The sequence below is a fragment of the Leptodactylus fuscus genome, chromosome 6, assembly GCF_031893055.1.
Source record: "Leptodactylus fuscus isolate aLepFus1 chromosome 6, aLepFus1.hap2, whole genome shotgun sequence".
Lineage (NCBI taxonomy): Eukaryota > Metazoa > Chordata > Amphibia > Anura > Leptodactylidae > Leptodactylus > Leptodactylus fuscus.
The window spans coordinates 33,868,762-33,895,163 of NC_134270.1; the positions used below are offsets into that span (position 1 = coordinate 33,868,762).

The window sequence follows — 26,402 nt, forward strand, 5'->3', positions numbered from 1 at the left end:
AGATCAACTTACTTGCAACATATGGGAGATGTTCAGTAGCAAATGCAAGGTCCCACCCAACAGACAGAATCCTTGTTTCAAGTCCTTTTGGCTGTGTTGTGTTTCTATATTCTAACATTAGCCACACTAGGGGCCACAAGTGACAGATAAGGCCAGTAACTGTCCTCTGTCAGAGGGACCGGTCTCTTCTAGCGGCACACCATTTTGTTGTCACAATTGGTGGTGACTATCCCGTTGTGTATCACTGAAATAGTTAGAACAGACTACGTATAGTACTCTTCTACTACTGTACATCTCTACATAGTCTCTGTTTACTTTCTTCCAGGCTCGCTTCTCTGCAAATGTCTCCTCTTGGACTAACATTCATTCTACCAGATCTAGAGACGGAAGCTCCAGGATCTCTCGCCCAGCCCTTTGCCTTAGCACATCATATTTCTAAGTCGCTGTACATTTATATGCATCAAATCCAGATTCTATGCAGGAAGAATGCCATCTTAGTCTTTGGTGCCTTCTGCTTATCCCTTCCCTATGTACACAATGATACAATATGAATATGTCTCTGTGTTTCATGATAAAATAAGGCTTCAAGGAATACCTTTACATGACCAATTTCCTGTGGAATGGTGGCCAGAATTCCTATCTTACACTTGCTGAACCAGCTAGGAGGTTGATGTCCCTTCTTGGTACCTGGTTCTGCTCATTGTCACAAGGATAACTGCTACCATGTCATGACAATGGTATGCAACTAAAAATTACATAACTATGTATCTACACTAACCTCCAATTTGGTTAATGATTCCAATTTGTAATGAAACCAATTCAACACAATATGACAACATGCCAAGAAGAGACTCGAAACGCTACGATTCACACCTAGAACTGGGTGGTCCTACATAGTGGATAGATAGCGTATGCGTATGACTTTGTGATAACTTATCCCCAAACCATATTTTTTTATTTTTATTTTAAAGCTGCCTAACTCCTGATACAGATCCTATAAGTGGACCTTTAAAGCTAAGAGGACCACTAGGGCTATGTTCCCATCTACCGCAGAGACTCTGTTCAGAGCCTTCCTTGCAAACACAACTTTTTCATCTGGTGACCTTACAGAGAAAACAATGGATACTTAACGGAACCCATAATAGTCAATAAGGTTCCTTGGGACCTGTCATTGTTACTTATTGGGCTAATTCATCTTTAATGTTTAATCCTTTCTGCTGTGCCCATGACTTTAAGGTAAAACGGATTCAACATCGCAGATATGAACCCATCTTATGGGAGGACACATCTGTAGCAGAGTAGAAAGACTTTCTCTTTACAGTGAAATAAAATATGATGCTGACACATCACATCCGCAGCACGACATTGGGAAATACAATATTCCTCAAAGAACACATTCTTACAGCTTGACAAACTCAGTTTTGCCAGAGGGCAGCATGGATGGTTTTTGATAATTGCAAGACATATCCACAAGCTTTAAAGGCTTTTTACATGAATATGTTTGCACAAATGACATCTTTATATCAGCCTTGGTATAAAGCGATTGTCATAAATTCAGTATTTCACTGAAAGCTTTGAATGTCAACAGGTACGTCCTGACATTTATGTCCATTGTAATAACCTCTGGAGGCTTGAAGGATGTTTCTTTATTTACAAATACATTACATGTCAAACATCAAGTCAACAATGAGTATTATATTATCATCTGATATTAAAAATTAGTTCCATCCAAAATCGTTTTACTTGTCTGACTGTGGTTGAGCTATACTCCGCTTGCAGGGATAGGCTGATATTGACATGGATTTTGGAGACAGAGTTGTTCATCTATACCTCCATGCTTAGAGGGAGATGCAACAGAGCAAGGTGTTGTGTCACCTATAGAGGTAAGAGCAATAGGAGTAGAGATGGGCAAGCTGTCAAGATTAGCTTCATGTTGGGTTCCGTGGCTAAGGTCCCTTATTTGTTTTGGGTCAAACAAATTTGGAACGAACCACACCTTAAGTTGGCTAAAAATATAGTGCAGTGCTACTAGGAATCTATCTATCTGTTAGGATTGTGCAGCAGGTTCGGCCATAACATCAAAGTCGCAACCTGTTCCACTGCGCAGTCCAGCAGTCAAAGGGTTAATTCCCTTTGCAGTAGACTGGTTGACTGTCTGACTGACTGCAGGTGTCAGACTTAGTGTCTGCAGGTGTCTGTATGTAGCCTCTCCGCCATGAAACCACTTTTTTTGCTTGGACACAAAGTCGGGCATGCTGGACGTGCAAAAAAATCGCTGTCATGGCGGAGAGGCTGCATACAGAAACCTGCAGATTGCTTTACAAACCCATTGAAATGAATGGGTTTTTAAACTGACCCTATGCAAGCTGTCTCCAATTTGTTTTTGTACAATTTCAGTGGGATTATGGTGGAGGGGCAGCAGACACAAGTGTGAACGCTTCCTTAATGGTGGTTGTCTGCATAGTAAAATTGCAGGCAACTGTTGTGTATGGAGATGTCTTTAGGCCTATACTTTCTCCATACTCCTTGTCAGACATGTGCAACAAATGTTGGGAAGACGTTGCATTCAGCTCATCGCCATCGCGACGTTGCATTCAGCTCATAGCAGTATGGTACATTAATGTGCACAGCAGGAGACTTGCAGCCAGTATCTGCCTATTATTGGGATATTGTTATACTGCAAACTCTCTGTGCAAAAAAATTTTTTCTGTTTATCGCTTCCAGTTGTCTGTGTCCTTTGCATTCACAAGTCTTTGCTTTAGCTATATTAAAATTCTACAGCTGTGAATTGTAAAACCAAGAATTGTGGCGGCACAAAGTACAGAGCTATACTTCATACACAATAAAAGGGACACATCGCTCGCTCGAAGGCTGCGGTGCCATCATTTCGAGTATCTTCTATAACCTCTTTTACACCATCTGCAGGTAGAAATATTTCCTGCATTAGATTTTCTCTCTGAACCATGACACGTGTTGCAAAGTTGATCATACAGCCCAAATAAATGATAATTTCCATTGTCAGATGTAGACATGTATGACACCTGTAAATAAAATAAGACTCTCCAGAGGAAAGACGACAGTGGTATTGGAGACATTGCAGTCGGAAAATTCAAAGCCGCGTCGGAACTACTAAATAAAGATGTTACGTTTGCAGAAAGGACTGGTGCAATGATACTCCTATAAACAATCTTTGAAGCCTGTGCATGTATCTTTCAATTATCCCACCAAAGGGTATCCAGGCTGCCCTCTCGCAAAACCGAGTTTGTGAAGTTACAAAAGTAAAAAAATAATATGTAAAGAATCAGTCCTTGAAAACTTTTGCAGTCATCACCGACTTCCCTAACTTTCATCATCGCATGTACATAAATGTTAGTGCGCGGATAACAGGCCTTGGCTCTAGAGCCTGCTGACAAGTAAAAGTTATTGCTCATTACGGCCAGCAGGATTCACTGCCAGATTTGGGATAACTTGTTTTTACTTACTATGTAGTTGCAAATTATGTGCTGCTGTCAAAGTTACTAATATTAAACTATCTGCATCAGGAACAAAATTATTAGGGTTATATTACCTGGATTTATTTTATATAAGAAAGTGACAGGTAAAGTCCTGATAGGACACTATATCTCCACCCAGATATCTCACGTATGTGTGGTGAGTGAGGGCGTTTCGGAGCTGTAGCAACAGCACACCTGTGATTTTAACCACTTCTTATCCTATAGCTGGAAGTTGGTCCTCATTACAGACCTATAAAGCCTGACAAGACAGTTCCTGGGGGAGAGTGGAGGAGCCGGGTTCTGTCCCTATAACCTAACCTCTGGTGAGATACCAGTGTGAACCACAGCCTCTGTTTTGTGTTTGTTTTTTCGTGTGGCTGAAGAAAGCCACACATATAGTTAGTAGTGTTTAGTAGGGTTGAGCCGATCTTGACTTTTCAGGATCGATTTTAAAATCCGATTTCCGATCATTCCAACCCGACCTTGATCCTAATTCCGATCCCAATGCAAGTCAATGGGATTTTTTTATTAATCGGAGATCGGATTTTAAAAGCATTCCTGTTCACTATACAGCATGGAATCTAACAATTGAACACTTTAATTGTTAGAATCCACGCTGTGTAGTGAATCACTAAGTAGCCAGAGGATTTTTTTTTAATCCTCTGGCTACTTAGTCCCCCCTGGTGTCCACTTACCTGCAGAGATGGCTGCTCCGGTGTTCTTCTTCACCTCGCTGCCGCTGCACGATGCTCTTCTCGCCTCGCTGCCCCTTGCCTCCCAGATTAGGAGAGTGTGGCGGGTTAGGAGAATGTGGACGGGTACTGGAAAAACGTCACGTCTCCCCGCCATGTACCCGCCCACACTCTCCTAAGCCACAAGCCCCGCCTTCCTAGCACTTTAAACACTAACCTGGGAGGCGGCAACAGTGAGGCGGGAAGAGCAGCGTAGAGCGGCAGCGAGGCGAAGAAGAAGAACACCAGGCACCGGAGCAGCCATCTCTGCAGGTAAGTAGCTACTAGAGATGTTAATTTAGTCTCCTATTAGAATGAATGGAGGGAGCTGGCTCGCAGGGGGTTAAGGCTGTGTGCCGGCTGCTTCCATTCATTCCTATGGAACTGCAGCGGAGCCTTAACACTGAGTATACACTCCACTCAGAATGAGCGGAGCGTATACTCAGTGTGAAGGCTAAGCAAAGCATTGTGGGAAATAGTACCGATCTCGATCGCACCTAAAAAGATCGTGTTCGGAATTCCGATCGCGATCGTGAAATTTTCTCGATCGCCGATCGTAATCTGATCTTTTCCGAACACGATCACTCAACCCTAGTGTTTAGTTAGCAGCTCAGACGAGCAGGTTTTGTTTTATTGTTTTTGCCTGAAGTTAAGGCTTGTTTATTTTTGCCAGTTTTGCCAAATCTACATCCAGGGTAAAACCTGTTGATACCTGATTTTTGTGCATCTGTCTACTCTCCCACCATAACTATATCAAGACCTTCACCATTGGCAACTGGGTTTTTAGATGCTAAATTTGGAAATGTGAAAAACTCTCATGGTTTTGCTTTATACTGTAACTTTTTAATGCTTTCTATATTTACAGATCATCCATTACTCTTTGTCTATCTGTGCTTGCACATTATAATGGGAGTCTAACAGGAGAACCCAGCATATCAACTGAGACCTCAGATAGATCGGTTAGGGCCACGTCACCTTTATCAAACGTTTTCCTATTATGAACCTGTGCCAAGACATTGCTGTTTTTGAAAATATGCAAAAAGCTATTTTCTCCAGAGGTAAACCACAAGGTCTTCATTGCTTTTGCCATTTTCTCACATATACTTTATGGACGCACAGCAACTCCTAGGAGAACGGTGGACAGTGCAGTCGCCCTAAAAACAGTCCCTACTATTTGCAGGGCCAGCACCATTGACTTTTCAGTGTATTGTGCCTTGTTACCCTGAGGTCATTGTCTTAGGAACCATATTTTAGTTTCAATAAGATAATACATCATATTTTGTAAAAAGTTTTAGTGATTTTTTTTTAGACGAATTCAAATAATTAGGATTCATAATTGCACCAATATCCAAGTAGCATAGTCAGGAAACAGATGGCCCACTGAAGACCTTTGCATAAGCTAAATACCTTTAGGACTACTAAAGCATATAAAATACTTTTTTTAATAAGTACAGCTTAGCGACGGCCCGGAGCTCCAACCCAACATATGTAAGAAACCACTGGAGATACAATCCTCTTTGCAATACTTCAACCCGTAACTCTAAAATATTTAAGTACATACGTCTTATCGTGTTAGCCGAAAGCGCTAAAGGTCTGTTAAGAATCAAATGTATTCTCAAAAATAGCAGGCAGCGTTTTCAAGAGACGGGCAAGCCTTCCAATTAAGAGATAATTGCTGTCACCGGGAAGCAATATATGGACTGATTACCATACAACCGTTCCGCTTAAAACTGTTTATAGCATTTGTAAAACCTTGTACCCACATATTTAATAATTCATGTGCCTGAATTAATCATAATTCACAGCAAGTTACTGACTGAGCCGCATAACTAAAGTGCTACAGGTACAATAAGGCAACGTGCTAGATTATATAAACATTATAGTCCGGAGAAAATTATAGGAAAAATTGTGTAGCATGGTTCTTAATGCTAGGATTGTGACTTATCATATAACTAAGGAACATCATTTACAGAATGGTAAAAAAAAAAAAAAAAGGTACTGGGATATATATACTAGTATACTGCTGTGATGGTGCGGCATGATTTAGTGTGATAATTAGAGATGAGCGAACACTAAAATGTTCGAGGTTCGAAATTCGATTCGAACAGCCGCTCACTGTTCGAGTGTTCGAATGGGTTTCGAACCCCATTATAGTCTATGGGGAACATAAACTCGTTAAGGGGGAAACCCAAATTCGTGTCTGGAGGGTCACCAAGTCCACTATGACACCCCAGGAAATGATACCAACACCCTGGAATGACACTGGGACAGCAGGGGAAGCATGTCTGGGGGCATAAAAGTCACTTTATTTCATGGAAATCCCTGTCAGTTTGCGATTTTCGCAAACTAACTTTTCCCCATAGAAATGCATTGGCCAGTGCTGATTGGCCAGAGTACGGAACTCGACCAATCAGCGCTGGCTCTGCTGGAGGAGGCGGAGTCTAAGATCGCTCCACACCAGTCTCCATTCAGGTCCGACCTTAGACTCCGCCTCCTCCGGCAGAGCCAGCGCTGATTGGCCGAAGGCTGGCCAATGCATTCCTATGCGAATGCAGAGACTTAGCAGTGCTGAGTCAGTTTTGCTCAACTACACATCTGATGCACACTCGGCACTGCTACATCAGATGTAGCAATCTGATGTAGCAGAGCCGAGGGTGCACTAGAACCCCTGTGCAAACTCAGTTCACGCTAATAGAATGCATTGGCCAGCGCTGATTGGCCAATGCATTCTATTAGCCCGATGAAGTAGAGCTGAATGTGTGTGCTAAGCACACTCATTCAGCACTGCTTCATCACGCCAATACAATGCATTAGCCAGTGCTGATTGGCCAGAGTACGGAATTCGGCCAATCAGCGCTGGCCAATGCATTCTATTAGCCCGATGAAGTAGAGCTGAATGTGTGTGCTAAGCACACACATTCAGCACTGCTTCATCACGCCAATACAATGCATTAGCCAGTGCTGATTGGCCAGAGTACGGAATTCGGCCAATCAGCGCTGGCTCTGCTGGAGGAGGCGGAGTCTAAGATCGCTCCACACCAGTCTCCATTCAGGTCCGACCTTAGACTCCACCTCCTCCAGCAGAGCCAGCGCTGATTGGCCGAATTCCGTACTCTGGCCAATCAGCACTGGCTAATGCATTGTATTGGCGTGATGAAGCAGTGCTGAATGTGTGTGCTTAGCACACACATTCAGCTCTACTTCATCAGGCTAATAGAATACATTGGCCAATCAGCGCTGGCCAATGCATTCTATTAGCTTGATGAAGCAGAGTGTGCACAAGGGTTCAAGCGCACCCTCGGCTCTGATGTAGCAGAGCTGAGGGTGCACAAGGGTTCAAGTGCACCCTCGGCTCTCCTACATCAGAGCCGAGGGTGCGCTTGAACCCTTGTGCAGCCTCGGCTCTGCTACATCAGAGCCGAGGGTGCGCTTGAACCCTTGTGCACACTCTGCTTCATCAAGCTAATAGAATGCATTGGCCAGCGCTGATTGGCCAGAGTACGGAATTCGGCCAATCAGCGCTGGCCAATGCATCCCTATGGGAAAAAGTTTATCTCACAAAAATCACAATTACACACCCGATAGAGCCCCAAAAAGTTATTTTTAATAACATTCCCCCCTAAATAAAGGTTATCCCTAGCTATCCCTGCCTGTACAGCTATCCCTGTCTCATAGTCACAAAGTTCACATTCTCATATGACCCGGATTTGAAATCCACTATTCGTCTAAAATGGAGGTCACCTGATTTCGGCAGCCAATGACTTTTTCCAATTTATTTCAATGCCCCCGGTGTCGTAGTTCCTGTCCCACCTCCCCTGCGCTGTTATTGGTGCAAAAAAGGCGCCAGGGAAGGTGGGAGGGGAATCGAATTTTGGCGCACTTTACCACGCGGTGTTCGATTCGATTCGAACATGGCGAACACCCTGATATCCGATCGAACATGTGTTCGATAGAACACTGTTCGCTCATCTCTAGTGATAATATTTGGTTTATGTGTTGATATTCCTGCTAGATTGTATCAGAGCCTGGTCTTATTGTAATGTCTACAGAGCTCCAAGCGTCCAGCCTGTATAATAACACAGGAGTGTGTGTGTGTGTGTGGGGGGGGGGGGGGGGGGGGGGGGTGGGAGGGGGGGATTGTTTCTGCTTGGCTTCTTGTCTACACCCCAAGCTGTCTGATGCTGAAGCCTTCCTTAAAGGGGGTGGCCACTTTCAGACCAATATTGAGAGACCAATGTTATTGTTTGTAGAATGAAAAGTTGTATGATTTTCCAATATACTTTCTGTATTAACTTCTCACAGTTTTCTAGAAATTTGCTTGATCTCATTCATTCTACTTACTCCCAGTGGATAAAAATCAGTCCATGGTCATGTGATATACAGCGTTGATTGCCCAAATGATGTACACTGGCCAATCAACGCTGGTCAATTCATTCCTATGAGAAAGAGAGTCAGCTCCCTCATAACTGCAGGCAAATTAATGCTGGTTCTGCAGCAGGCTTGTCCTTGCTAGCCAGGAGAGCTGGCAGCTTGCTGTTATGAGGGAGCTGACTCTCTTTCTCATAGGAATGAATTGACCAGCGTTGATTGGCCAGTGTACAGCAGTCGACCAATGAACGCTGGTTCTGCCGGAGGCTCGTCTGTGAGGAGGCGGAGTCTAAAATTGAACCACAATGGAGACTGCTGTGGTCTTATCTTAGACTCCGCCTCCTCACAGATGAGCCTCTGGCAGAACCAGCGTTCATTGGCTGAATGCTGTACACTGGCCAATCAACGCTGGACAATTCATTCCTATGAGAAAAAGTAAGCTCCCTCGTAACAGCAAGCTGCCAGCTCTCCTGGCTAGCAAGGACGAGCCTGCTGCAGAACCAGCGTTGATTTGCCGAATGCTATACATTGTATAGCATTTGGCTAATTAATGCTGGCTCTGAATCGAATATTTACTGCTAATAACTAGTAGTATTCGATTGAGTATGAATATTTCGAATACCGTAGTATTCGTTTGAATACCTACTCGATCGAATACTACTCGCTCATCTCTATTACGTCTACTGTGGCCCATCCAGGAGAAACCTGGCGCTGCCTTGAGTGGCTGGCTGCCTCGATACAGTGCTCCAAGCTGGGAGCAACCTTTATCTTTCCTTTTTCACTCTTTTTCTCTGTATCTTCAAGAATCCTGTAACTAAGCAAACTAGCACTATGAATTAGCAACTATAAATGGAATGGAAGATCCTGTGGAGTATTTTGTTTCTATTGTTAAAGCATGGACAATGACTCAAGACCTGTGTGCACATGTGCCTGTTACCATCCCCCCAGAAGCTAAGCACAGCATGTCTCACCATGCGGCATGGAGGAGAAACCTACATGGAAGTGTGGACTTCTTCTTTTCAAGGAGATGATTTTTGGCATCTATTGCTGATGTGTGAAGATGTGTGAAGATGCTACAGCTGACTGGTATTTCTTTCTTTAACTGTGGACACGTGGGACAACCTGGGAACCTACCATCACCCACCAACCCCATGAGTTTATGGAAGCTTGGCAAGAGAGCAGCACCCTGTCTGCCTGGATGGCTTTGGACTTCTCTGGGCAGTAGAACACAGTGGTAAGAAGAAAGGAGGAGGAGGAGGGCTTGTGATGACATTTGGGGCATTTTTTGTGGTTAATGGACAATAGTGCTGATGCAAGATACCGAAGTATCAGCTGTGAGCAGGAGATCTCACTACCTACCAAAGGAGCTGCCACATGTGATCATGATAGCTGCATATGTCCCCACCTCTGCAAAAAAAAAAAGTGTTTTTTTGCCTGTTATATCTACATGCTGTGCCCCTCCTCATGTCCTCCAACCACATTTGGCTGTATTATTAATATCACTCCACACAGAGAACTAAATGATCCTGCAGTGTGTCTGTATTTCTTTCTTTTTTAGTTGCTATGATTCCTAAATCTGCCATGAGCTTGTATGTGTTTTTCTCTCTTGTTATATACTGTATATACTGTACCATCCATGAAACTGTATCACTGAAATTTCCCCATTGTGGGACTATTAAAGGATTATCTTATCGTATCTTACTTAAATATTGCATTGTAGAACTAGCACAGAAAATTTGTCCATGCCAAATATCTAGTTCGATAGAAGCTTGCACTTTAGATGTTCTCCGATTTCTCACAGCATGAACCCCCCGGAGGTGAGACTGCAATATCTTAAAAAGCTAAGTACAATCTGCTGATCCAGTATATTTGAGAATTAACAATCATTCTACTCTTGGCTAATGATACAGTTTCTACATGATTCCCAAAATAGGGAACAAGTAATGGAGGCCGTTATAGCTCCCATAGCAGTCGTCAAAAAGCTTAGTCAGACTTCAGCATGACAAATATGCTGTGTTATAGTCCTGTGCAAAACAATGGCACACCTAGGATTACATATGCTTACTAAATCCACCATTAGATGCAATGTTCACTGTGGAAATGCTGCAAGTTCTGAATTGTTGAGGGGGTGGCTGGTGAAATGCTGCCACACTACTAAACCTCAGCTTAATACAAACCTTACTAAGTCATTCCTGAATTTTTTAAACTTTTTTTTGCATTAATGGTACCTTAAATTACAACCAAATAATCTAGAACTACTACACTGAGTATGATGGCCTCAATGTATAACTCCTTTAGCTCTGCTCCATTAGGAGAGAGCCGGGATTTGGGACTACAGTATGACTTAGTGTTCCCCAACCAGAGACTGTGACTCGTGTGAGTGACACATTAGTGCTAGGTCTAGTATACAATACTGTTCCAAAGTTAAAGCAGCGAAGAAGTAGTACCTTCACTAAAGGAGGCTGCAAAGTAGCGTGTGACGTCTTAACACTGCCAGTCCAACCAAGGTTAGAAAGGTTTGACTAAACCTATTCCCCTCTATATTCCCACCAGCCTGTTCATCAGCGACTCTGTCTTCCATTATGTACCTTGCCATAAAATGGTGCCAATCATCTAATATTGAAAAGAGAGAGGCTCTTACTAGGGTTAAGCGATTGGTATCAGGAAAGATCGGATCCCGATCGGCGATCGAGCAAATTTCATGATCGGCTCCAAAATGATCGGAAATCAGATTTTAAAATTGATCCTGAAATCTCAAGATTGACTTAACCCTAGCTCTTACTATCCTCTTTCTTTCTATGCTACAGAAAAAAGATTTTTGTGACACGTCTGTTTATTACATGTTCTTCACCATTTTGTGGACTCTTTATATCATATGGTTAAATAAGGTCAGTGTCTACAGTGAGAAGAAAGCAGAATGGGTAATATATGCAAATAAGGCATTAAAGTACTTTCCAAATAAAAAATAAACCATACTCACCTGTCCTAGGTATGCTGTCCCAACCTCAAGTATCCTTTCCCAGTCTAATGATCCAGTGCTTGGGCAATGACACTCATCACTAGGGTTGAGCCAATCTTGACTTTCGATTTTGAAATCCGATTTCTGATCATTTTTTATTTGAACCCAATCTCGATCCCAATTCCGATCCCAATGCAAGTCAATGGGATTTTTTTACTAATCGGACATCGGATTTTAAAAACAATCCTATTCACTATACAGAATGGAATCTAACAATTGAACACTTTAATTGTTAGAATCCACGCTGTGTAGTGATTTTTTTTTTTAATCACTAAGGATTTTTTAAAATCCTCTGGCTACTTAGTTCCCCCTGATAACCACTTACCTGCAGAGATGGCTGGTCCGGTGCCTGGTGTTCTTGTTCTTCTTCGCCTCGCTGCCCCCTGCCTCCCAGGTTAGGAGAGTGTGGGTGGGTACTGGGAGGGGAGACGTCATGTCTCCCCGTCTTGTACCTGCCCACATTCTCCTAAGCCACAAGCACCGCCTTCTTCCTAGCTCTTTAACACTAACTTGGGAGGCGGGGGCAGCGAGGCGAAGAAGACCAAAAACACTGGGCACCGGACCAGCTATCTCTGCAGGTAAGTAGCTAATAGAGATGTTAGCTAGTCTCCCATTAGAATGAATGGACACAGCCGGCACACAGGGGGTTAAGGCTGTGTGTCGACTGCTTCCATTCATTCCTATGGAACCGCAGAGAGCCTTCACACTGAGTATACACTCCGCTCAGAATGAGCGGAGCGTATACTCAGTGTGAAGGCTAACATTGTTACCTTTTTCCACAATGCTTGGCCAGTAGCAAAGCATTGTGGGAAATAATCACCGATCTCGATCCCACCTAAAAAGATCGTGTTTGGAATTCCAATCACGATCGTGAAATTTTCTCGATCGCGGATCGGAATCCGATATTTTCTGAACACGATCGCTCAACCCTACTCACCACCCTTATGTAGCAGACCACCTCCACAGAATCACTGAGGCCATGTGGGACTGATGCACACCATTGTCTGAGGGCCACAACAGACAATCACAATCAGGGAGCTGCGACTGCAATAGCATTGGATAAGGGAGTAAGGTTTTTGTTTTTATTTTAACCCGCTCCCTAAATTTCTTCAGGGAGTTTTAAAACCCCTTCAAATTTATGACCCCTCTGCAAACACTGACAATATCAAACCATATTCTGTAACTGAAGACACAAAATAGTACAGAGTTGGTAATAAATAAAGGAGTTATCCATCTCATCCCTTTCCCCCTGATTTGATGTTGTATGAATCAAGACTCTGCTAATTGATAAGACATACGTAAGATACTTGCAGAGTTTTGAATGGTTTCCTTGGTTCCTGTCCCCCTGGTGTGAATGAGAATTTCAGATTTGGCATGGAGAAAGACGCTGGGCATTCTCTTTCAGCTTTACTATATGTAAAGGTTATTTACTGTTTTATATTGATTGTATGGCTTCTACAATTTCTTCACATGGCGTGTGAATTGTAATTGTCTCTTGACGTTTAATAATGCTCTCAAATTAAGAAAGGTTGGGGACAGGCTTTCACCACATGTGTCAACTGTAAGGGGTCGCTTCAATGGAGGCTTTGCTGCAGTGCCAGTGCTCAGTCACTCAGTCACTATACAGGTACTGGAGTCAACTTCTTCCAGCCCATGTGGTGCCAAAAGTGGCCCCATACAGCTGATCCATACATGGGCCACTTGTCAGCCCCCCACCTATCAGATATTCATCCCAAATGTAAAGCACCATGGAATTAATGGTGCTATATAAATAAACAGTAATAATAATATTCATGACCTGTTCTATGGATATATCTCTAATTTTTTGCCCAAATCCATCCATCCATTGTCCAATGCTGCAGCACCTCTCCTATTACATGAATAAGAGCAGCTGCACACTCTCTCCATCCACGGCTGTAACTTACTGGAAACTTCCAGGACAGGTATTCAGTGCAGGGTCCTGATATTGGACTCTATAGATCACTTACTGATAATCCATTCAATGGCTCAGCTTTAATATTTTACGTTAGTCTCTTTCCTGAACTACAACAATTTGCAGCTATATAAAGTAGCTTGAATGCTCTGAATTGTAATCCATAAAGCTATAAAATATCATTTATATTATGTTGAGTCAGCAATATTCTTTGTTCTTTAATTGTTATACTAACTTAAGCGCTTGCCCAGTTACAAGGTTCTTGTGTATTTCTTATGTACGACTATCTGAGACTACCGCAATCTTATTGTTGTATTGGTGAACCTGCCTACAATAAGTCAGCACTACCCTCCACATGTAGCAGTTTAATACATATGCTGCAATGAAATTCCTAGTTCACATTGTATTTCCTGAATAAGTCTCATGTTGATTTATATTAATGTACTTTGATGCGTTCGACATGAGCCCGGATTGAATGCCATTAAGCACTGTGTACGACAGCGGGGCCATTACATATACCACTATGCAGAGCATAAGATGCAGAATTGCAAGTGTTATTTATATCTTCAGTTCTTATGGTAGATGCCTACAATACTGTATACTTACATTATAACACTTTCCTTAATGTCTTCATTTCTGGATTTCAAGTTTCAGCAAATAAATGTTATTGCTTGTATAATGAAAAGTTTTGCAATTTTGCAAAATACTTTCTGTATCAGTTTCTTGCAGAGTTCTAGATCTCTGCTGGCATTTAATTTGCTTAGTTCTTATGGATAAAAATCAGATAATCAAATCATGTGATGGATAATTCATGGTTGTGTGGTAGGGTTGAGCGAGCGGGATCAGGAAAGATCGGATCCCGATCGGTGATCAAGCAAATTTTCCCATCGGGATCGGCTGGAAAATGATCGGAAATAGGATTTCAAAATCTCCTGATCGGCTCAACCCTAAAAGTGACTTTTCCCATAGAGAAGCATTGACTAGGGTTGAGCGATCGGGATCGGAAAAGAGTAGTATTCGTTCATATATCAAATCCTATTATAGTCTATGGGAAAAAACGGGAATGTTGTTCCGGTTTCCATGGAAACCAAAGTTCGACACCTTGGATCCTCCAAGTTCCGGAAGTAGCAGGATGAGGAGCACAAGGAGGTTTTTGCATTGAATTCAATGGATTTTTCCCACGTGGTATTCGACCGATACGAGTATTCCATCGAATAGTCATATTCGATCGAATACTACTCGCTCATTTCTACTCCCTAGACATATCTATTTATGTAAAGCTGGTGCCATAATAAAGCAAAGCCAAGTATTTTAATCCATACATGCTCCCATGGATCAACTTTCTCCAGTTGTATCTAAGAAGAAAGTTACACTACACACAAGCAACCTCAGAGCAACCGTTCTTTAGTATCAGTCTCTGTCTTTACCATTGGCAGTCTCCGATACAGTTCAGGGCTTGAAGAGGATCAGTCATATCTCTAGACAAGTCTCCATTAGTAAATTCTTATTTTACCTATAAAATGGTAGTATTAGATACAGAAACTGTTGACATGCTGCCTACCTAGGGTGAGTACATCTACTGTAATTGGCTACTATTATGGGATCCAGGTGTAAAAAAAAAACAAAGATGTATTTTCTCAAGGTCAAGTAGATAGAGTCTATGAACCTAAAACTAAATATTTATTTAGCATGACGATGACCTTAGGTTTGGAGCAATCATGCCTGATTAATAAGATTTATTCCAACGGACCTCTGAAGATTTGTTTCGGTTGATGTTTGGATGAAGTGGTCCTCCAAAACAGTCCGAACTTGTTCGGATAGAACTGGATGGGAAATGATTATACACTGGGGACTCTTCAGATCCCAGAGTATAACTGGAGGAGGGAGGTGAAAGAAAAAAAAAACAATTATAAAATCTTTCTCTCTTTCAGGTTTCTCAGGGCATCTCTTTCTATCTCCTCCAGGTGAGTGACATCTCTGAAGACCACCAAAGCAGGTATCTGGTGCTCTTCCGTGGTCATCACTGAGGTCTATGATTGAGCCTAGGTGGTGACATGTACATGCCGACCATCATAACGTCATTGCGAACCCATCCACCCAACACTAATCTAGGATAAACTATATAAGTCAATGTATGTCAATAATTCTAGACGTTTCATTTGCTTGAAGAACCTTACTGACTTACAGCTCTCCTAGAAATGAAGCTCTGCCCTTACTCTGAGGATCTCCGAAATCATACAATGAATTGCTCTTTATCGGTAACCTGAATATGTCACTCTGGTCATAATAAGTGTTCCTTTTTATAGAATATGTTCGTCATAAGCAGTCACCATTGTCAAACCAGAAGAGCAATGTCTCTTACCTGTCAATGCTGATGGCACAGAGATTAAGGATACTTGCTGTACACATCATAACATCAAGGGTGACAAAGATATCACAGTGGATACGACTAAACCTCCACTCGCCAACCACCTAAGAAGTAGAAAGACGAAGAACAGAAAATCAATAGTGCAGATGTTTATCAGATGAAAGAGAATTAAGCTTCTGAGAGGCCGAAAAACCACTAAAACTGTAAGAGGCTTTTACAGTATATTCATAGCGGCAACAGATGTGTGCGGCGATAACAAAGAAGATCTGCTGCTATAAATGGACTTTTATTATATGACACAAAAATGACCTGCTGTAAGAAGGCGAGCGAAAGGTGTAAGGTTACGTCTTCTCAGGGATTCTTGAGTCAAACTATAAATCTTTTGAAAACTGAGAAGAACTTTAGTTTTTGAACAGAAAAAGAAGTGTTTTTTATATTAAAGAAATGTATCCCAGCATAGGTGATGTGTCTGATTTGTGGTGGTCTTATAGTTGGGACCCCCAACAATCACTCATATAAGATCATGGTCATCTTGTCATATACACTGCTCTATCTGATCTTACTAGTCATGTGGGTGGTCCTACACTCTTCCCTGGGTAAGTGTGCATACAATTAGGACTGTCAATCAATAGAGCCACCCATAGGCTTATACCAGGACCCACTCCAGACTTGTGTTGGTCCTGGGGCGACAGAGCGTCCTTAGTGACAAAACTTATGTGTTTTCCTCGAATAGGTGGTAAAAAAGGAAAAAAAAACACCCCAAATTGGACATTTTTTAATGCAGCAGCCTACTGGGGTATGGCAGGTCTTATGTAAATTTTGATCCTGGCATTACAAATGTGGAAAACATGGGTGAAATTTGCAGCTATAATTTACCTAACTCCATACACATAATGGCCCCTTATACCAAACAGTTTAATGTCCCCCTTAGCCCATCACAGTATAATGTTCTGCTTATGCCCCCACACAGTATAGCGGTTTGTTATGTCCTCATACAGTACAATGGCTTTCTTTTACCTGCAAAAATTAGCACCCATACAGTACAATGGCCCCCTTATGCTAAAATGCATCCTTATTCCCCATATAATTGCCTTTATGTGCGCCATACAGTACAATGATCCCTTTATGCCCCCACACAGCACAAGACCCCCATATATTGACCCCTTATGTACCCAAACAGTACATTTTCCCATATAATGGTTTCTTATGCCCCATACAGTACAGTGCCCCTATTTCTGCCCCTATTTAATAGACTTCCATTTTATTCTCCCATTTAATAGCCCCTTATGTCTCCAGACAGTACAATACCCCTATATAATAGCCACTTATGAACCATACAGTAACCTTTTATTCTCCCTCATAATGGTTCAGGGCCCCATACATTTCATCATCCCTTTATTCTCCCATATAATGGCCACATAAATGCCAATATAGTATAATGACTGCTTATACCGCTCAGCTCTGTATTGATGGAAGCACTCATTGCTGATCCCGAGTGGGCTACCCCAAGCCCTTTGGGCCTTGTATTTTGACTGAGTTTTATTCCATGGGAATAAGCAGAATGACAGAAAGCAGAGATCTAGGACACTGTGAGGAACTGATAGAGAAATCATATTGGAAAATTGTACAACTTTTTGCTATACAAACAATAACATTTGTTTCTCAATATTGGTCTGAAAGTGCCCAACCCCTTTAAGAAGATAAATTGTGGATCTCAGCCACTTAGATTGTAGCAGTGGACACAGATGCTTCCCCACTCCATTTATTACCGTAGTATAGCCAAGTGCAGTACTTCGGCTATTTGTGGCTCTAACATTGAAAGGAATGGGGTAGTCCACTGATACATTCTCAGTAGGAGTGATAAAAACACCGTTGTTCTCAAGATTTTTTTTTTTTATATTCGTTCCTCCCAAATCAGCAATTTATCATCTAGCCTATGTATAGAGGATACATAGTGTTCATACCCTTTACACCAAGAAGAAAAGACACATTTATGTACATTTTAGCATTTTTTAAAAAAATTTCAACTTTGAAGCACCTCTGTAAATACTCTTGATCAATTTTTTTTGAGTGTGTAACTCCTATGTAGCAACTATGTCGCATATCTATAGATATATAAAGCCCAATAAATAGGGTTGAGCCGATCTTGACTTTTCAGGATCGATTTTAAAATCCGATTTCCGATCATTTTTCATTCAAACCCAATCTCGATCCCAATGCAAGTCAATGGGATCGGAGATCAGATTTTAAAAGCAATCCTATTCATTATACAGCATGGAATCTAACAATTGAACCCTTTAATTGTTAGAATCCACGCTGTGTAGTGAATCACTAAGTAGTCAGAGGATTTTTTTTTTTTTTAATCCTCTGGCTACTTAGTCCCCCCTGATGTCCACTTACCTGCAGAGATGGCTGCTCCGGTCCCGATGTTCTTCTTCGCCTCGCTGCCGCTCCACGCTGCTCTTCTCGCCTCGCTGCCCCCTGCCTCCCATGTTAGGAGAGTGTGGGCGGGTTAGGAGAGTGTGGGCAGGTACTGGGAGGGGAGACGTCACGTCTCCCCGCCCTGTACCCGCCCACAGTCTCCTAAGTCACAAACCCCGCCTTCCTAGCTCTTTAAACACTAACCTGGGAGGCAGGGCAGCGTGGTGAGAAGAGCAGCGTGGAGTGGCAGCAAGGCGAAGAAGAACATCGGGACCAGAGCAGCCATCTCTGGAGGTAAGTAGCTACGAGAGATGTTAGTTTAGTCTCCCATTAGAATGAATGGAGGCAGGGGGTTAAGGCTGTGTGCCGGCTGCTTCCATTTATTCCATTCAATCATATGGAACCGCATTCTGAGCCTTCACACTCAGAATGAGCGGAGCATATACTCATTGTGAAGGCTAAGCAAAGCATTGTGGGAAATAGTACCGATCTCGATCCCACCTAAAAAGATCACGATCGCTCAACCCTAACAATAATCCCTGTGTTGTCTGATCTTTGATCATAAATCACTCCGTTCATTCTCTGCTTCTTGACAAGCTACCAATTGTATATCATTATCAAAGTCAACTTTGAACCATTTTAATAAAAGTGAAGATGCAAATGTAATTCATAAGTATAATAAAATGTATAATCTTTTTTGTGATCACTTTCCATTTAGCATTGCATTTTGCTATTTCCAGATTGTACAATTATCAGTCCATGTGGTCTACACATATTCCTACCAGCCATCTTATCTTCACTCATTGTTATAATGGATTTCATCAGATTGTGCCTTTGTCTATTGATCACGGCAGAAGATTCCTTTGTGAACATTTGAGATTCTTGACCAGGGTTATTAAATGAACACTGGCACATTGAGATAAGAAATGGAGCAAGTATCAGATTTGTCTTATCTCTATACAGAAGTGGTATAGTTATGAAAACTCTTAACGTACGAAACTATTAGTAATGGAATAGCTTTATCACATGGGTATCTTATTCTGAACAAGTTCTTTGGAATAAATATATTATACAATCTTTGAGTTGCAGGTCACACATCCAACTAAAAAGAAGAAAAGAAGTAATATAAAAAATCTAATAGAATTGATATAAAAAATGCAGAAAATAATACTTACTTTTATTATATAGATAGGGACGGTGAAACTTTGCAAACTTAGTTCTGCAACCATTCCAGAGGTTTGTCCATTTGTTTTGTGTAGTTTTTAGTGTTATTATTAGGGTAAGCTCACACGCAATTATGCGTGTGTATATTATGGGGAGGCTGCCGCGATGGGATGCCGGTGCAGTGCACAGCATCCCGTTGCGGCTCTCTGCTCCGGAGTAGGCTCAAATGAATGGGCCTACACCGGAGGAAGGTGTTGCGAGGTGGACGCCATGGCTGAATAGGTGAAGAGCAGCCGCGGAGTCTGCCTGAAGAAATGGCATGTCGATTCTTTAAAAAGTAGCCTGGCGATCTACATAGACCTCCATTGTGAGGGGCGGATTATGACGTGGATTCAGCGCCATAATCTCTCCCCTCATGCCCCGGGTGAACTAGCCCTTATAGTCTTCGGTCTCAGATACTAGAATATAATAAGTGGATGCCTAGGGGGAGATGCAAATATATAACAAACATTTGTGTTCCCATTCTGTTACATTCGCTTCCCTGTGCTCTCTCTGGGTCCTCTTCTGACTCTTTCTGGCCTCTGGGTGGTATCACAGATCCCGGGGACCATCAAGGCCTGTGAGTTGGGGGTATGGGGCATTACATGACCCAATCTCAGGCTATAGTAGTCCCTTGGGGTGCATGATGGTACCCAAGTGGCAGGAAAAAGAAGAAAGAGGACCCCAAGGAGCTTTGGATACTGTGAGGCTGGCTATGAATGGTGAGTGATATTGAGTTTAAGTGTTTATTCTGAACAGCCCCTGGAACTAAGGGTTGAACTTGAAACATTTGGAAAATTAGGGACAAATCAGGTTCAACTGTTTCACTCATGTTTGCATAAAAAACACCACTGATGTCACTGCTTATCTCAGCAGTGTCACCCAAGGAGGTCTATATACAACGATCAGCAGGGTACTAGGAAGCTTTGTAATGGGATGGGTGGCTCCATTTTTATGATGATACTCCTTGGAGATTGGAGGTTGCTGTTGTCTCCATGCCTTCTTATGGAAACTCTCTGATTCCCATTCTATGGGATGCACAGATGTAGCAGAGTAAATCCGGACTTCTGCAATTGGTTAAACTGCTGCAGTGTAATATCTTATCACAGAAGACCAAAAATAAACAATGCAAAGTAATTAAAAAAGTTTTTCCGAGATATCAAGCTTCACCAATACTTACCAATTACAGAAAATCAGGTTAAAGTGATTCTATCATTAGAATCCATTTTTTAACTAATACCATCTAGGAATAGCCTTAAGAAAGGCTTAAGAAACACGCTACCTTTAGAAATCTTCTCCACACCACCATTCCGTATATATCCCGTTTTTTCTCGGTATGCTAATGAATTTCCAGACAGCACATGATGGGTTCCCCCGTGCTCAGACAGCACTGGGGGCATCCGCGGTGCTGTTTGAAAACTCTCCAGCACTGCCTCCATCTTCTACAGCCATGCCTCTCCACCATGTCCTCTGCACCGTCTTCTTCTGGCAATCCGGTCTTTGGGATGTAAATCCAGTGCATGCACAGTTGGCTCTGCAATTGGGCTTTGGGAAGTGCCAACTGCGCATGTCTGTTTGGCCATTTTACTGTGGCCGCTTACAGGAACAGTATGCTCGGACAAAGTAAAATGGAGTGTAGCCCGAAGGCAGAGCCGACTGTGCATGCACCGGATTTACATCCCGAAGACAGGATCGCCTTAAGAAGACAATGCAGAAGACATGGTGGAGAGACGCGGCTGTAGAAGATGGAGGTGGCGCTGGAGAGTTTTCAAGCAACATGGAGATGCCCCCTATACTGTTAGAGCATGGGGGAACACTTCCTGTGCTGTCTGGAGACTCATTAGCATACCGAGAAAAACTGGGATATCTATGCAACGGCGGCACGATGAAGAATTCTATAGGTAGGGAAAGAACAGCCTTTCTTAAGGCTATTCCTCTGTGGTATTAGTTAAAACAGGGATTCTAGTGATAGAATCCCTTTAACTCTGCTACATCTGTATATGGTAATTGCTTACCCATTTGCTCTTGAGAGAGTGATATGGCAAAAGTGAATTTTCAGTGATCATTTGTGCCAGTAAATTGCCGTATGTTTTATGTAGCAGAAGTCCTGCACAACTTTCACTTTTAATTTTTCTGGCAACTTTGACATAGTAAGGTTTGTTTTTTGCAGGATGACTAGTAATTTTAATTAAATCATTTTCAGGGAGAGATATCTCATGAATTAATGAGTTTAAAAAAAGAAATTGAAAAAAAAATCCAACAGTGTTTTTTTTTGTCTAAAAAGACAGACATTGCAAAATAAAACTTTTTTAATGCAAAAAACTGGGGATTGGATTTTATAATACTTAATTATCATGGTCCCTGGCTGCCATGTCACCCATCTGCGGTCTACTATGATTATTGTCTGTACAGTGATATAAACCATTGGTTACTGCCACGTGTATTAGTGGAAGCGGCACTGCTATGATTTGAAATTAGTCATAAAAGCACAGGTATGTCATTGTAAAACAGTAGAAGGATACATAATAGCCAGCAATTTTATGTTCAACAGCAGGGGAAGTGTTCAGGGATGTGAGAGGGCAGAGGAGGTAGGTGATGCCTGGTTATTAGCATGAATTACCAAGAGGACTGTAATGACTGCCTGACTATTCAAATGAATTGCCCACAGTATGAGTTAAGATTGCAGGCAGATTATACTAATGTCATCTGCCTTTCATGTTAGCAAATTATATATCTGTGAAACTGGAATATGAACACTTTCTTTTAGGGACCCATTGAAGCCTCAGTCTGGTGCTTCACTGTGATTAATAAGTACCTGTTTACACTATTTCTAACAAAAGATGTCTAGTGTTCAGGTGTTATTAATTGAACTTTCTGTAAGAGTGCTTCAGAATTTGGTAATTTGTTTTGAAGGATTCACTAACATTTACGTCTAAATGTTATCATTGTATTCAAGATCACACAGTACAAAATTTCATCAGGGTCGAGGATTAACATGAAAACTATACTGTGAGGAGTCAATCATTTTCAGAAGTCTACCTTGTATGCATCCCGAGGATGGAATAGAAAATGGTCCTGCTATGTTTTTGTACTATTGCCTTTATGGCTTTTCAAAGAGATTAATCAGAATAAGCAGAGTTACCTTTTCAATTCTCGATAAAAATCCACTTGAAATAAATGAGCGTTTCTAGTCCTTTTTATCCTCTGTAACCACCTACAAATATAACCATACTGATGTATTGAGGCTTGGAGAAACCGTGTTCATGTTTAATATAAAACTACAAGGAGTGGTAAAAATAATAAAACTTAAAAGTTACAGATGAGTCACTATAAAATAATATATAGTATGGATACTTTGTATACAGAGATGTAATCAGTGGCCTATATGGAGGAAATGGCACCCAAAGCAAAGATCAAAAAGAGTGTCCCATTACAACTGCTACCCAAGACAGAGTACCTTGTGTGATTTACCCATTGAGTCCTTTCCATGATCCTTGGACCCATGTATTACTCCTTTGCTGCTATTAATACAGTTGCTCTGCAAAAGTGACTTGTACAAAACTTTGCTACCTGGTATAGAACGGGATGAGATCAATCAGGACTATGATCCCTCTATACAAAAGTGACTCAGATGTCTCATCTGCAGACGTCAATGGTGATCGCAAAATGGTACCCACTACTTTGTGACTGTAAAACACAGCGCTTTTCTCCATCGTGGTTTTTTCCTCTATTTTTACACCACAATGGGCCCAAGCCTTAAAGAGGTTTTTCAGCCTACAGTTATTTTTGGTATACTGATGACCCACCCACAAAATTGGTCATTGGTAGCCAATCGGTGGGGGTCTCACATCCAGACCCTGATCTAGACAGTTTCTGGAGTTGGGATCAGCTGCTTTTGACTGGGTTGTAAGCAGATCTGTAATGTGCTGAAGCTCATCAGCTTGGGGGACAGACAGCACACTGCCTCCGAGGTCACGGATGCCATCCTGGCTGAGATGGCAATGTGTTTTTCCCTGCTACACCTGGGGCCAGGAATTTTTTTCTTGTGTGATAATGGCAGGAACCTGATAGCAGATCTGGAGCTTGTCAGACTCAATCACGGTCCATACATGGCCCATGTTTTCAACTTGTTGGTGCAATGGTTCTTTGAAACCTACACCATTGTGCCTGATATACTGGTCAAAGTGTGTCCTTTTTCGTAAGTGAGAAGTAGCCTCTGCTAGGCTCTGCTAGAGCACACTCCTCTCATCTTTGCACCGTTGGCTGGTGGAGGAAGATGAGGGGGATGGGGTGGCATTTGATGTCACTGTCCCACAGTGCATCCCATTGCTTCACCACAGATGGTGTTAAGGGGAGTGGAAAATGGAGGAAATGGACAGTGACCCTTACAGTTGGGGGCAGAAAAGTCATGCCAAGTAACACACTGGCACACATTGCTGACTTCATGTTGGGTTGCTTTTCAAGAGACAAAGGCATAGTTCACATCATGGAGAGCAAACAATACTGGATTGAACAAAAAATTGGATTGAGCTGATATAGTGTGACTGAATTGCTGTGTATCACACTTAGCTTTTGGGGGGTAGACCCTTAAAAATTGGATTGACCATACATGGCCTGACTGAATGAATGGCTGTCTCCCACTTAGCTTCGGGGGGTAGACCCTTAAAAATTGGATTGACCATACATGGCCTGACTGAATGAATGGCTGTCTCCCACTTAGCTTCTGGGGGGGTAGACCCTTAAAAATTGGATTGAGCTGATATAGCCTGATTGAATTACTGTGTCTCCCACTTAGCTTTGGGGGGTAGACCCTTAAATATTGGATTCAGCGTACATAACCTGACTGAATTTCTATATCTCCCAGGTAGATTTTGGGGTTACACATCGTGAAAAACTGGATTGAGTGTACATAGCCTGAATTAATTTCTGTCTGTCCCACCTAGGTTTTGGGGGTACACACCGTGAAAAACTGGATTGAACGTACAATGCCTGACTGAATTTTGGTGTCTCCCACCTAGGTTTTGGGGGTACACACCCTGGATATCTGTATTGAGCGTATATAGACTGACTGAATTTCGGTGTCTCCCACCTAGGTTTTGGGGATACACACCCAGGATATCTGGATTGAGCTTACATAGCCTGACTAATTTCTGTCTCTCCCACCTAGGTTTTAGTAGTACACACCGTGAAAAATTGGATTGAGCGTAGATAGCCTGACTGAATTTTGGTGTCTCCCACCTAGGTTTTGGAGGTACACACCCTGGATATCTGGATTGAACGTACATAGCCGGACCTAATTGCTCTGTATCCCTGTTTTGGGGTTACACACTGCCTGAAAAGCTGGTTTTCACGTATATATAGCAAGAAGTAACTGCTGTGGATTCCTGCTATTTTGTGGGGGACACCCCTAATAAAAGTTGGTATGCACATATATAGCAGGAGGTAACTGCTCTGTATTCCTGCAAATTTGTGCGGGGACACCCCAAAGAAAAGCTGCTTTGCACGTATATAACAAGAAGTAACTGCTGTGTATTCCTGCTATTTTGTGGGGGCACCCCTAACAAAAGCTGGTGTGCACGTATATAGCAACAAGTAACTGTTCTGTATCCCTATTTTACACCGTCCGTGGAAAGCTGGACTCCTGTCCCTGCAGTGTATAGCTCTGAGAAGAGCTGTTCTTTTTCTTCAGTTTTTCCATGTCTATCTCAAGCTAATGTCTATCTAGCCTTCAGCAGATGTTTCTCTCCCTATCTCTCACCACGAAATGACACGAATATTATCCTAATTCCTGTCCCACCTCCCCTGCACAGTTATTGGTGCAAAAAATGCGCCAGGGAAGGTGGGAGGGGACACAAATTTTTACTGCGTATGCCGCGTGGTATTTGACTGGCAACGAATACCATCAAACAGCCTGATATTCGATCGAATATCTATTCGATGGAACGGTGTTCGCTCATCTCTACTGATAACCTATCCTATGGATAGGGATGGGTATGGAGAATTATAGAAAACCCGTTTACGCTGTTCATGTCCTTGAAACAGACATAGCTTTTTCAAAATGCTTAGAAATACGTACCAAGAAAATCCTAGTAGTCACCTTACGTTCCACAAAGCCACATCTATATCTTATAACCTGAAGCTATCATTTTCTCTATATTAACCTTAGACAATTTTCTAAAACTATTCCAACTATTTTTTAAATAAAAGTCATGAATTTAAGTTTTACATTACGATTCATTTCCATTAAGCAGAAAAATGCTAGCTACAGTAACTCTCCTTTGACGGAAAGTTATAATCAATTGGAAATATCTTATTATGCTGAGGATTAAGAAGATATTACAATGAAGGAAAGGATCAAGTAAGAAGGTGGCGTAGGCGCTTGTCATTCAGGAGCTTGAGGCTATCTACAGTACTTGAGGAGGATAATCTTACTGTTTACGTGCAGAAAGTAAACTTTCCCCATTATGTTTTCCATAGAAGATTAGCTGCATAACCTATAGCATGAGACATGAAAGATAAGCACAGCGGAACTTGAAAGTTTTATAAGATGCGATGGAAATATGTATTTCGATTGGTATTTATAGCTTTCCCTCCAAGCAGTTCCATACAATTGCCCAGTAGGGATCTGAACGGTATCTAATTTTTTATTTAAGGATTACAGATAACGATAAGATGTCTGTGTAAGGACTGACAATGCTGATGGTAACAAGAAACTGCTTGTCGAGCCCAGTGGAAAAAGTCACTTGCAGGAGTAATTATAATAAGACCCAGTGGTGATCCCTTCTTAGAGACTATACAAAGATGTACTCCGATATAATAAGACAATTGTCAATGTCATGGCAGCAGCAGAACAGCAACCTTGTTG

General features: G+C 42.0%; 1 protein-coding gene across 2 annotated transcripts in view; it reads right to left on the reverse strand.

Annotated features, from left to right (window-relative positions):
• Positions 1–26,402, reverse strand: part of DRD2 (dopamine receptor D2) — a 141,396-nt gene that overhangs the window by 34,658 nt on the left and 80,336 nt on the right. For both annotated transcript variants that reach the window (XM_075279687.1, XM_075279686.1), the window contains exon 3: positions 15,908–16,017. In XM_075279687.1, the coding sequence (XP_075135788.1) occupies positions 15,908–16,017 (110 nt within the window). The remainder of the gene's footprint in view (positions 1–15,907; positions 16,018–26,402) is intronic.